The sequence below is a fragment of the Pipistrellus hanaki genome, assembly GCF_964339955.1.
Source record: "Pipistrellus hanaki genome assembly, chromosome: 8".
NCBI classification, from domain to species: domain Eukaryota; kingdom Metazoa; phylum Chordata; class Mammalia; order Chiroptera; family Vespertilionidae; genus Pipistrellus; species Pipistrellus hanaki.
In genome coordinates this window covers 67,587,587-67,599,975 of record NC_140510.1, presented here as the reverse complement: position 1 = coordinate 67,599,975, position 12,389 = coordinate 67,587,587, and the positions used below count along the sequence as shown (strand labels likewise).

At 53.3% G+C, this 12,389-nt stretch overlaps 1 protein-coding gene across 1 annotated transcript in view; it reads right to left on the bottom strand.

The window, feature by feature from the left end:
- Positions 1–11,740, bottom strand: part of CFAP65 (cilia and flagella associated protein 65) — a gene marked incomplete at its 5' end in the record, with an annotated part of 28,670 nt that extends 16,930 nt beyond the window's left edge. Inside the window, 13 exons of the mRNA XM_084893349.1 lie at positions 680–904; positions 1,407–1,652; positions 2,380–2,517; positions 4,032–4,391; positions 4,600–4,800; positions 5,212–5,477; positions 5,851–6,073; positions 6,577–6,716; positions 7,014–7,213; positions 7,399–7,565; positions 8,027–8,129; positions 8,555–8,733; positions 11,645–11,740. Coding sequence (XP_084749475.1) covers positions 680–904; positions 1,407–1,652; positions 2,380–2,517; positions 4,032–4,391; positions 4,600–4,800; positions 5,212–5,477; positions 5,851–6,073; positions 6,577–6,716; positions 7,014–7,213; positions 7,399–7,565; positions 8,027–8,129; positions 8,555–8,733; positions 11,645–11,740 — 2,544 coding nt within the window. The remainder of the gene's footprint in view (positions 1–679; positions 905–1,406; positions 1,653–2,379; positions 2,518–4,031; positions 4,392–4,599; positions 4,801–5,211; positions 5,478–5,850; positions 6,074–6,576; positions 6,717–7,013; positions 7,214–7,398; positions 7,566–8,026; positions 8,130–8,554; positions 8,734–11,644) is intronic.
- Positions 11,741–12,389: the final 649 nt, after the last annotated feature.

Here is a 12,389-nt window from a genome sequence, read left to right as displayed (position 1 = left end):
GTGGTATTATTTTAGTGCCTTGTTTTCTGATGAGAAGCTGGAGATTCAGAGAATTGGGGTAGCTTGCCCAAGGTCACACAGTGGTGAAGCCACTTGATGGGAGCTGGGTGTGAACGCTCAAGGCTGACTCCGGAGTCTGTCTCTTGCCTTGCCTGTTACTACCCCTACCATTTGTTAGTGGTTTATTGCCTGTTTTGGCCTCCCAACTAGTCTACAAGGCCCTAGATCAGGATGCTAGCTTGGGTCCCAGCCTGTGCTCCCCTCCAGACAGTCCCTTTCCTCGCTCCTGGCCCAAATCCAGCTGCTCCAAACCACTTCCCGGTGATCTCACAGTTTGGGGTGAACATGGGTGGAGGGTGGACTCATACCTGGGCAGTGGCGTCAGAAACCCTGGCTTAAGTCCCTGCTCTGAACCTCCTAATTTAAAATGGATTTTCTTCTTTGAGTCCTAATTCTTCTTTATAAAATGGGAAGTAATGATAATGGTAACAACCACATCTATTGATACTTGTAAGGCTGGGGGAGGTGACTATGGATTCAATAGGAGGTGACTATGGATCAAGTGGGGAGTGCACATCGTAAGCCTGGCCTCTGATAGGCATGAGTAAGAGATGATGGTTGAGGTGAGGGTGGCGGGTACCCTTTCCTCTGGCCTTGGGCAGTGGGGCAGGGAACTCACGAGGGTCTCATTTGGTTGGATAAGCCCCCTGGCGGGCTGGGCGGTCAGCAGCTTTCGGTACTGCTGGGAGACCCTCCACTCAAACTCCACGGGCAGACGCGAGGGGTTGCGGAAGGTGAAGAGGCTGGTGGAGGAGCAGCCCACCCGGGTGGGCTTAAAGAAGATGCTTTTGGAGGTGTCCAGCTTCAGCTGCAATGGCTCCTCCCGGCTCTGCATGCTCACCTCCTGGGGCCAAGGGAGGAGGTCAGTACCCTGACTTCACCCCACAGCCCTGGATCCTGTGAATGTCCAGGAAACCATGGGTTGGTAGCTCCAAAGGGCTGCAAAGGCCCTCTGCCAATCAGGGCCTGGGTAGCTTCTGTTGAAGGCAGAGTGGATAGGGACTGACCCAGATGATTCTTGGAAAGAGCTCAGGGACTGATGGTTCTACCAACTCAGACCCTTTCTCTGGCCTGGCCCTTTGTACCACCTCAGATATACGTCTTATGTTGCCTTGCTGCTTCCTGTTGTACCTATAAACCCCTTTTCTTGATCCAGACCCCATAAGGGGCCTGGAGTGGTGAGAGAGCTTCTCACCTCCCTGCCATGTACTTCCTGAAGGAGCAGCAGTCCCTTGGCTACTGTAAGTGAACTTTAGAGGCCAACTCCAGCACGTGGCTTTGAAAAAGGAGCAACCCCAGACTATGGCTCACTCCCAAGGACCCAGGCCCCTACCCCTGCCTCCTACCTTGAGATATTGAGGGCAAAAATTGAACTGGAAGTAAAAAACATGCTGCTTCCAGGTATTGCCCTTGGGGTAGGTACAGATGAGGAAGATCTGGTGTGCCCCAGGGGCCAGGAGGCCCGAGCTAGGCCGCAGGGAGATGTCTTGGCTGCTCTTGAGGGCCAGGTTGAAGGTCAGCAGCAGGAAGCCTTTGTTGGTGAGGAGCAGACTGCGGTAGGAGGCCTCACCAGGAGACACTGCAGGAAACAGCTGGGGTGCGAGAGAAGAGGGACCCATGCTCAGATCTACAGGCCTTCCCACCCCTAACACACACACTCAGGGAATGGAGGGAGGCCACAGCTTGGCACCAAAAAAAATTTTTTTTAAATAAAAATAAAAATGCTTCAGTCCTACAGGGAGATGGAGTGACCATAGGAACTGGCCCCAGGAAACAGGCCTCCAAGACCCCACCTCAGGTTAAGGAGGCGTTCTTTCATGTTAGGGCACCCTCAAACCATCTTTTCGAAGAACCTGTTTTCAGAGGTCCTGGTTCAGGAGCTCTGGGATGAACAGCTTCTTCTAGATGATTCTCCTGCAGGTGGCTGAGGGGAACTCCACTTTAAGAAAGTGAAAGCCCCAGCAATCCCAGCAGGGGCCCATTCTGTGGTGTCCTACCCCTGACAGGTGTTCAGTAAACGGGGCACAGACAAATGAAGGAAGGAGCTGGAGCATTTTAAACCTGAGTGAGAGGACAGGGGTGTGTTTCAGATGGAGCAGGCAGGGACCAGCTATCTAAGCCCCAGGCTCTCCTCAGTTCCAGGGCCATGGCCCGTGGTCCGGAAGAAAGTCCCCTGGGGCTGGTGGTGAGGAGGTTGGGACAGCTAGGGAGGGTGTTGGGATGCGTTTCTCAGACCATCAGAGAGGGGGGAGGGATCTGAAAGCCATGGCAGAAGCCAGACTCCCTGTCCACTGCCCACTACTGCTGGGCCATGCTCACCACGGGGGCGTCCAAGGAATACTGGGGGATGTGGTGCTCCAAGGAAGCAGAGTAGCTGTGGCCTTGCGCCCGGAGTGTCAGGCACCAGGAGGGGCACACAGTGCAGTCCTCCTCGATATTATTGAAGCTCTGCAGCACCTGCAGGGGGGCCAGATCCACGGACAAGCTCAGAGTCCTGTGTCCAACCCTGTGTGGCACCTCAGCCTGCCCCCCTGCACTGCAGGATCCTCATCGGGCCCCTCCTGCTGCACACCTGGCTCCCTACCCAGAGTACTCAGCAGCCGCCCTTCTGTCCTCACCCACATTAATAAAGTAAAACACATGAAATTAATTTCTGTGATGTTTTATTTAACCCAATAAAATCTTATTTCAACATATAATCAGTATATGTGATTTGCGAAGTATTTTACATTCTTTTCATGCTAAGTCTTTGACATCCAGAGTGTCTTCTATCCTTAAAACACACTTCAACTTGGGCTGGCCACATTTCAAGTGCTTGGTGGCCCCCTGTGGCTGCTGGCTGCCGTATCGGGCAGCACAGGGCTAGGCATGCAACTTAAAATCTGATGTGCTGTCCGGCTGGTGTGGCTCAGCAGTTGAGCATCAACCCAGGAACCAAGAGGTTACTGGTTTGATTCTCAGTCAGGGCACATGCCTGGCTTGCAGGTTCAATCCCCAGTAGGGGGCATGCAGAAGGCAACCAATCAATGATTTCCTTTCATCATTGCTGTTTCTATCTCTCTCCCTTCCTCTCTCTCTAAAAATCAATAAAGGAAAAAAAAATCTGACAGGCTCAGCCTTGGCCAAGGCAGGTGTCCACATTCTACAGCCTCATTCCTATAGACTTCCACATTCCACTGCCAAGTTATTAGAATGGAGATAATTAAAGACTCAATTTTAGAAAGACTTCTCGGAAGTTTGGATATGACCTCGTTTATAGATGGAAAGACCAGGGCTCAGAGACATCAAGGGACTTGCCCAGGGTCACATGGCTGGTAAAGGACTCTAACATTGACTGCACTGCTCAAGTCTTCTCTGGGCCCCACCACCCAGGCCACTGGGAAAGACAGTGCGGTGGGCAGAGCTGAGAGGGGAAGGGAGAGAAAGGGCAGGACTGACTGGAGATGAGGAGGGAGTCATGTGTGCCTGGGACTGAGGCTGGGCTGAGGTCAGCTTATGCACGGAGTTTCCTGGCCAAGGGAAGCTGTGCTGTACTAGCAGCCCCTCCCCCCCTACACACACCTAATTACCTGGCACCCTGTCCCCAGGCCCTGGTTCCTGTCCCCAGCTCCGTTAGAGGGACTTCTTCCTACTTCAAGGACTAGAAGAGAAGCCAGGAGCAACTCCTCCTACACTAGAATGTCCCCTGGGCTGGACCCAGTTGAGCTCTCCCTCTGGAGGGGGTGGGAGGCCACACATGACTGAGACATAATCACACAAGACAAGAAGGCCCTCAGCCAAGGCAGGCCCTGAGCCTAGGAGAAAACAACCCAGTAAGGCTACTTTCCAGCCAAGAAGCCAAGGAGAAGAGCCTGGCAAGGAGACAAGAGGATAAATCCCATAGGACCCCTCTGTTACCCCCTCAGACCCCTCCCTGCCACTCACTCTGGGCCAGAGAACCCGCCTTCCCCATCCTGTGTGCCTGCACACACCTTATAGATGGTGAAGGCTTCGAGCTCCGCGACACAGAGAGAGTTTGGGTGAGGCGGGTGGAAGTGTAGGCGCATGGCTGTGGACTTGAGCGGGGGCACATCGCAGGTTTCTGGGGTCACCCAGAAGGGGCAGTTAGGCCTGTGTGTCCAGACCACAGTGACCTTGCCCCTGGTGTGGTTCACCAGGCACAGTGGGACGGGGTTGGGATCCTCAGGTCCGGTGCAGGCACCAAAATCCACCTCGACCGGCTCCAGGGTCACGGGTGGAGGGAAGATGGTCAAGTCCTTGGTGCCATCGAAGAAGTACTCAGTCATGGGTGGGATGATGGGATACTGCAGTGGTGGCACGTCCTCCAGGTCCTGGTGGGAGAGACAAGCAGGTGGAGGCCCAATACATTCCTCTTGTATGCCCCTCACCTGTATGGTTCTTTCTGGAAAAAGCTGCCAGAACTCTGCACAGGTCACCTCCACCACGCTATGGGGCACAGGGCTGCCCAAGAATTGCTAGAGAAGGGGGCATGAATCTGGGCGGTAGCCTGCCCCCAGGGCCCAGTAAAGTGCATCGAACCTCCATGGGAATCATGAGGGCCCCATTCTTATCCTGTTCCAGCTTCTTCTCACTCAGCATCTGGCCCAGGATGTCAGGGGGGTAGCACGTCAGGCCCCGAGCCAGGTGTGTGCGGTACCAAATGAGGTGCTGAGGCTTCAGGATGGCCGGCTTGGTGCTGTCTGAGTGGCAGGTCCCGATCAGGTCCAGGAACAGGGGGTCCTGTGGCATTTGTCCATGTGAAGCTGGATTTCAGCCCCCCACTTACCACCCGCTGGTCAGGGCACAGTTTGAATGAGCTTGCCCAGAGGTGTGGGTTGGGATGCTCACTTCAAGGTTATTGGCCCTGCACGTGCAATGTGGGGTAAGGTCCAACCCCCCTCTCCCTAGCAACAGCATCAGAAAAGACCCTGGCCTGGAGCAGTCAGAACAAAGTGGGCACACCCACATGACTTAGTAAACTTCGGGTGCCTCTGGCCATGCTGTGGCTCTGGAGGAGATGATCCAGGCAGACAGCCTCAGAAGTTCAAGACAGCAGAGGTGAGCACCAAGCGTTGTCTTTATAATGGGGCCTCAGATTGGTCCCTCCAGCTCCCAGGGAAGCCCCTCCTTGAGCCCTCCCTCCTCACTCACCTGGTGGTGGATGAGACAGGCCACCCGCCGAAAGTAGATGATGGGGTGAGTGGGCTGGAAGGCACAGAGCAGGGGCATGCGTGTCTTGCCCACCAGGGTCCCGAAGGTGGGCCTGATGCTGAAGACACTTTCTTGGCAGTCAATGGCAAACTGGAAGTGGGCCGTGCAGTCCGATTTGTTCTCAATCCACAGGGGCTGCTCTGAGCGCTCTCCGAGGTGGAGCCAGCTGAAATCAATGCAGTAGTGCTGCAGGGACACATCGGGACCTGAGCATAGGAGATGGGGTCCCTGTGAGTGGGCACTGCCGCCTGGGTGGGGCTGGACTATCAGCCTCCCCAAGGGTGTCTCAGATAGGGTCCCATTGATGGGAGGTGGTGGTGCCTGGAGACAGAAGGCCAGGCTGGTAAGGCTGGGAGCCCAGCAGCCTGAGCAAACCTCCAGATCCCCAGGAGTGAGGGCAGGCACATGATCTTCAGGTGTCCTCAATTGATTCCTCATTGAGTCCACCAGGGGGCAGCAGACACAGAGGCTGATGGGCAAGGAGGTAGCCGGCTCTTAGCAAGCAAGGAGCATTTCCCAATCCTAAGCATGGGCTGATCCTGTCCCCAGAGAATTGCAGCATACAGGGATTGCCAGTACCTCTACAGAAACCAACGACTTTGAGCAGGGTTTGGGAGGCACAACCAGAGGGCATAACAGTCACGTAGTCTATAGTTCTGACGTCCAAGGTCTTGGGGTGGTAAAACAATGACACGTATTTCTTCTTTCCTGGGTGCACGATGCCATAGGACGTGGGACATGAGAAGGCCTGGTCTTTGGGCAGTATGTCTTGGGCCAATTCAATTCTGAAGGGGGCACACACCTGTGGGCCAGGTTAGAGCAAGAGGAGTCAGGTCACGGGGTGGGGCAGTCTGTCATTACCAAGGTGCCTAGCCAAGGGGGTCAGGGCAGCTGGCACCCAGCCTATGCCTCACTTGTCAACTTTGGGCATGATGACCCTACCTTCACCAGGAATAAGGAAGGGGCCCTTCAGTAAGGTGGGGGAGGCTCCCTGTTGCTCTGTACTAGGACTGATCAGAGGGGTGCCTCCTCCGGCCAAAGGTACCATAAAGGCTAGCTGTGGTTCTGGGGTTGATCTGGGGATTGATCTGGAGGCTCAGGGAATACCAAAGCCCAGTCCCCCAGCTGAGAGGAGAGGAGGACATAGGTTGACACATATGTGTATCAATAGACATGGGTGACATGAGGCTTGGAGCCAAAGGTGTGGAAAGGGGGAGATTCTGTATAGGGGCTGGTGTCAGGAGCACCCAGCCCTGTGGTCCTGAGTCCTGCCCCCATTCCCACCCCCCTGCACAGGATGTATACCACTGATGGGTTATACAGCTTGATTTGCCTCTCGGCGGTGCAGCCCACAGCCACAGAGCCGAAGTGCAGCACTTTCTGGAAGCCCTTGACGTCCTTCTCCTCTGGTCCCTTTATGCTCACAAGCAGCTGGGCACATTTGCCTGAGGCAGAGTGGGGGGAGGGGAGCTCTTGGGGAAAAACTGACCAGGGTCTTTGTGGCCCCAGCTGAACATCCCCCTGAAGAAGGTAGGTGAACCCAGAGAAACACTGGTCTATGACATCAAGGAAGGCAAAGAAAAGGCAAAGCCTGCAAGGCTGGGGGTGGGCAGGAAGCTGGTGGAGGTCCCGTGGGGGCCAGGCCAGCGCAGAAGGTGGGCTAAGGGGGGGCACATGGAGGCTTTAAGACCCAGGGCAGTGCAGCAGGGGGGCTATGGAGACAGGTGAGAGCTGAGCCTCACCTGCAGCCTGCAGCTGGATGCTGGTCTTCTGCTTGCTGCCCTCCCCATACCAGCACGTGGCCTGGACTTCATAGATGATAGCCATAAGAGGCTGAAAGGTCACCTTGATCTGGCAACCCTGACCTGGCTGCAGCAGGCCTGTGCTGGGCAGCATCTGGAATGGGCTTGAGAACTCCCAGGTGAAGATGGTAGGCAGGTCCCTGGAGGGTGGGGCAAGTCAGAGCCACTGGGCTCCTTATGCTCACTGCCCCTGCTTTAGAAAGGCAGAGGTGCTGTGCAGCACTCTTTACTCCCCCTACCCTTTTCCCCACCAGATGGGCCAGTCGCTCTTCTCCCAGGTACCCTCTTGCTCTCCCCACTTCTGAGCCTCAGCCACTCCCCTCACCCTACATTGTCCAGGCAGAACCAGGCCTCAGTCGTGTCCCCCATGGCACACATGGGCAACTGCAGGGACGGTGGGCAGATCAGATTGTGGCAAGGCAGGGTGGCTCTCAGGTTCACAAAGAATTCCCCCTCTTCTTTCTCAAACCACAGCTGGTCCACATACTCCTTCTGCAGTGTGGGGGAGGGGGGCAGAGGCAGTCCTTGATCAGTCGTACCTGGGTGATACTCAGGGACCTTACATTCCTCCCCAACCCATGGTCATTCCCCCAAACCACTGAGGGGTGGGCTAGGCTATGGCTCTCCATCTCAGTCTCTGAGGAGAGATTTGGTTGTCTGTGCTCTACCACTGTCTTGATCTCAGAGATATGGGGCTTCTTTTGTGGGGAACAATGTAGTTTGGGGGACCATCCTGAGAGCAGGAAGAGGCCAAGGAACCTGGGGCTTTCTGATGACCAGTATAGTAGTGCAGCCTGCATCCAACTGGAATGAGTTTAGGCTCTAATGAGTTTAGGGTCTAAGCCTGTCCAAGGCTTCCCAGCTGGAGTTTTGCTGCAGTTGGCAGGGGTGTGCATGGTGCGGGGGAGGGGCTCCTTCCGTCATTGCCCTCTGCTCACCACGGTGAGCCTTACCTCCTCCAGAGGCCGGAAGATGATGGGGAGTGTGAAGGTTATGCCCGGGCTCAGGAAGATGGTCTGAGGGATGGCCGTGAAGAAGAACTTGGTCTTGGGGGACCTGAGGAGAGAACCAGAAGAGAAGCACTTCAGGGTCGGGCAAGACCCTGATAAGGAAAGACCGTGGAAAGCTGAGAGAGCTTGAATCCTTGAGACTATAAAGGGGAAAACCCATGGCTCTCTCACAGGAGGACCTGCCTCCCTTGTTTTATATTCTTCTTACAGACCTTTATAGGTAGGGCTAGTGTTCTGATGGAGAGGGATGTAATAGAGGGAGCTTTGGACACTGTTATTCCATTATTTAATCTGGCCCCAGGGGTTCTACTTTCGATAATTCTTCAAACTGCATGTGTTTTATACTCTTCTTAATTCACCTAACATTTTACTGGTAAAAGTTTGTGGGGTTTTTTGTGTGTTTTTTAAAGAGTGCCTGCTTTGGGGGCTTGAGAGATCAGGGGCTGGGTCCCTGACCACTCATACCCATACCTGAACTTCATCTTCTGGATTTTCAAGGATAGATTTTTCAGAGCCAGCTTCTTGGTGATCTCCTTCCCTAGGTCCCAGCCTTTCCACAGCAGCTCCTCAGCCACCTCAATGCCCCAGACGACCTTCTTCTTTATTTTGTCCTGCCTCTTTAGGAAGCACACCTCAGTGTCCCTGGTTGACTGTTCAGTTGCCAGAGACAAAAGGACGAATTATTGGAGCAGGATTCAAAGATCCTGAGAACAGGCAAAGATCTGTCCACCTCCAGAAAGTAATAAATCACACCCCAGCCCCGAGGGGGCAGGCAGACCCTGGAAACAGATATCTCTACCAAGATCACCAGAATGGTTTTCCAACTAGATTCCTGCCCCTAAAGCCTCCCCTGGGCCCTTCTTATCTGGCCCTTCCATCGGCACTCCTAGCGGTCTTAGCTAGCCTTTTGTGTGCCTCAATGCACCCTTAGATACCACTCCTCTCAGTTGCTGCCTCCTTCTCCTTCCTCCCAGAAGCCTCTGCCAGCTGGAGTGGTATATCCCAGGCACTTTCCAGACCACAGTGATACTCCACCATTCCCTCTCCTCCCTCAACTGGCTGGTGGAATAGAGGAAGGAGCCAATTTCCCTGCAACCAGCCACCACCCCACGCCCTGACTTTGGGGCCACTCCAAGCACTACTCCTGACGACACTAGAGGTGCCATGTGCCAATGCTTCCCGTCTCTAATCCCTATATATTTGAGGAGTGAGGGGGATGAGCAAGCCCCTGGGGGGCAAGTGGAAGGAGGATGAACCAGATGCCTCTTCCTGCCACAGTCATTGCTATGAAGGTTCAGCTCATTGCCATTTTATCTTTGACCAAGGATCACTTTTATATTGTTACTAGAGGCCAAGTGTATGAAATTTGTGCACTGGTAGGATCCTTAGCAGCTGCCAGCTGCTGGCCGGGAACTCCCTCCCTTCCCCCAGATGCCTTCTACTGCTGCTGCCACTGGCCGAGGGATTCCCTTCCTTCCCCTGGCCAGCCCTGCCTTCTGGTCAAACTCCCATTCAATTCCTGGTCAAGGGTACAATTTGCATACTACACTTTTATTATATAGCATATGGAATATTCATCTGTTCAACAAATATTTGTTGACTACCTATTATGAGCCAGACACTGAGCTAGGAGCCAGGACAGTAATAGTGAACACAACTGGCAAAACCCTCCTCTCTTGGATGTTATACTCTCAATGTCAATATTTGCAGAGAGTGTCAGCTGGCCAACATCATATTTTCTTTCCCAATTTTTCCATGGAGAAAAGGTGGCATGGGTGAGTGAGGGTAATATATTATAAATATCAGTTGGTATATCAATCAACCAGGAAAACAAAAGCCACTCTGGATATTTAAAATAAAAAATTAAATGTACAACCAGAAGGTAATAAAGTAATCCAAAGTTAGAAACATCAAGAAACTGCAACCAGACCTAGCTGGTTTGGCTCAGTGGGTAGAGCATCAGCCTGGGGACTAAAGGATCCCTGGTTTGATTCCAATCAAGTGCACATGCCTGAGTTGTGGGCTCGATCCCACAGTAGAGGGGCATGCAGGAAATTGATGTTTCTATCTCTCTCCCTATCTCTTCCTCTCTGAAATCAATAAAAAAAAATTCTATATAATAAAAAGGTAATATGCAAATTAATCCTAACAGCAGAGTCTCCAGAATAACCACTGGACCAGTCACTCTGAGGCACACTGACCACCTCTTGGTCCCTTCCCCTGGCCGTCAGGCACCAATCACCAGATGGCAAATGGGGAACCAAGAGTGGGTAGTTGTGGGAGTCAGGGTCAGCTGTGGTAGCTGGGGAAGATGGCCCTGATCACAGGCCAGGCCTAGGGCATAACCACACATGAATTTTATGTGCCGGGCCTCTAGTATATCCTGTCTAATAAAGAGGGAATATGCTAATTGACTGCCCCACCCTCAAAGATGGAGGCACCCACAGCCAATAAGGAGAGAATATGCTAATCTACTGTCACCCCCTCAAAGATGGCGGTGCCTATAGCCACATGATGACACGCCCAGTCCCCTCAGCTCCTCTGGGGTGTCAGGCATGCAGCAAGGCCAGGCCTGGCTGGCAGGCCCCACCACTCCATGTGCCTGCCTTCAGAGTCCCCAGTCTCCTCAGCCCCCAGCTGCCCAGGGCCAGCCCAATGTGCAGGCAAGTCTCAGCTGCCCAGCTGTCCAGGGTTGCCGAAGCTCAGTTAACCAGGGCCAGCTGAGGCTTGCACTGCCGACAGTGGCAGCAGCAGAGGTATGATTGGGGCAGCACTTTCCCCTGATCACTGAGTCACCTCCTGCCCCTGAATTTTCATGTACAGGGCCTCTAGTATATATATATAAAGAAGCTGCAACTACTCCTAGGTTAGATGAGGTGGTGGGATTCTCTGAGACCACAGGCCCGACTGGAATACATTGGAGTCACAGGGAGATGCAACTGCTATTGGAGATGGAGAGGGTGGAGAGGGCAGAAGAGAAATACTCTGGCTTCTCCCCTCCTCTCACCTTCCAATCTCCTGCCAGCTCAGAGTAGAACAGGAAAGGGTAGTAAGTGAATCTTCAGGCAAATAGGCCTGGAATGGCACAGATGGAGGGGTGAAATGACCCTGACCACAGAGAGGCAAGTGCAACCACCACCATATCTAAGGAGTCACAAACACAGGCACATGCTGCCTCAAAGACAAAGCCATACCCTGTACTCCCACTGTTAGACCACCACTCCCCACTCATGCTCTGTCACATAGAGAGAACCCTACAAGCTGCAAAAAGTAATCAACATATATGTATTGGTCAAAAACAAAGTTCTAGGGGTCATGGCAAGAAGAGCCTTTTGAAGGAAAAGAGAGCTCCTGGCTACTCTATCAGCCTCCAACTCACATCACCCTAGAGCCCTCCCACTACAGTCACTCACTGCTACCACCATGCCAGCAAACTTGGTGTTGCATCTGTACAGGGTCTAGATCTGGGTTTAGACAGGAGAGTCAGGTCCTTTCAGATTCCTACCCACCCCTCCCCTGCTACCCTTCCATCAGCCCTCACCCTGTTGTACCCTGCCTCACCTGCCCTGGATGTGGGCTTGCATAGGCACTGATATTGCTACTGCTGCTGCAGGCACTCGTGGCAATACTGCTGCCAGTGACTGTAGGAATGGCCATTGTGCTGGTACTCAGGTATGATGTGGAGGCCATGATATAATCCCTGCTGTTCCTCGTCCTTGTGATGAGGCTTGGGGCTACAAAAAGTAATCAACATCTACATATCGATGAAGCACAAAGTCCTAGGGGTCACGACAAGAAAAGACTTCTAAGGGAAAAGAGAGTTCCTGGCTAAGCCGGTTGTTCCTGCCAGTCTGGAGCTGGGAAGAAACCAGAGGAGAGACAGGAGGGACATGAAAATGGGAGGCCAATGGAGTAGACTCCCCGTGGCCATCATGGGGAATGAAGAGTGCCTGGTTCCCAGCTCTGGCAACAGATGTGAGGTGGCTGCATGAGGAATAAGCCTGAATGAGATCCAGGGCTTTCCCTGGGAGCGCAGAGAATCATTGTTCAGCAAAGGCACCTGGAAGAGGAGTGCTGCCCTCCATGGCCATCCTTGGCATATACTAGAAAGCTCCCAGTGAGACTTACTGAAGCATATGCATTACCTTTGTCTGGCTTTTACTATCTCTGTCTTTCCCCCGAAGGTGTCTTGATCCTGGGAGGAGAAGAATAAGGAGCAAAGAGGCTAATGAGACTGGAGGGCACTCAGTCTTCTGGGTTTTCTCTATCAGTATGCTACCTGTAGCCCTGTTTTAAAATAAGCACT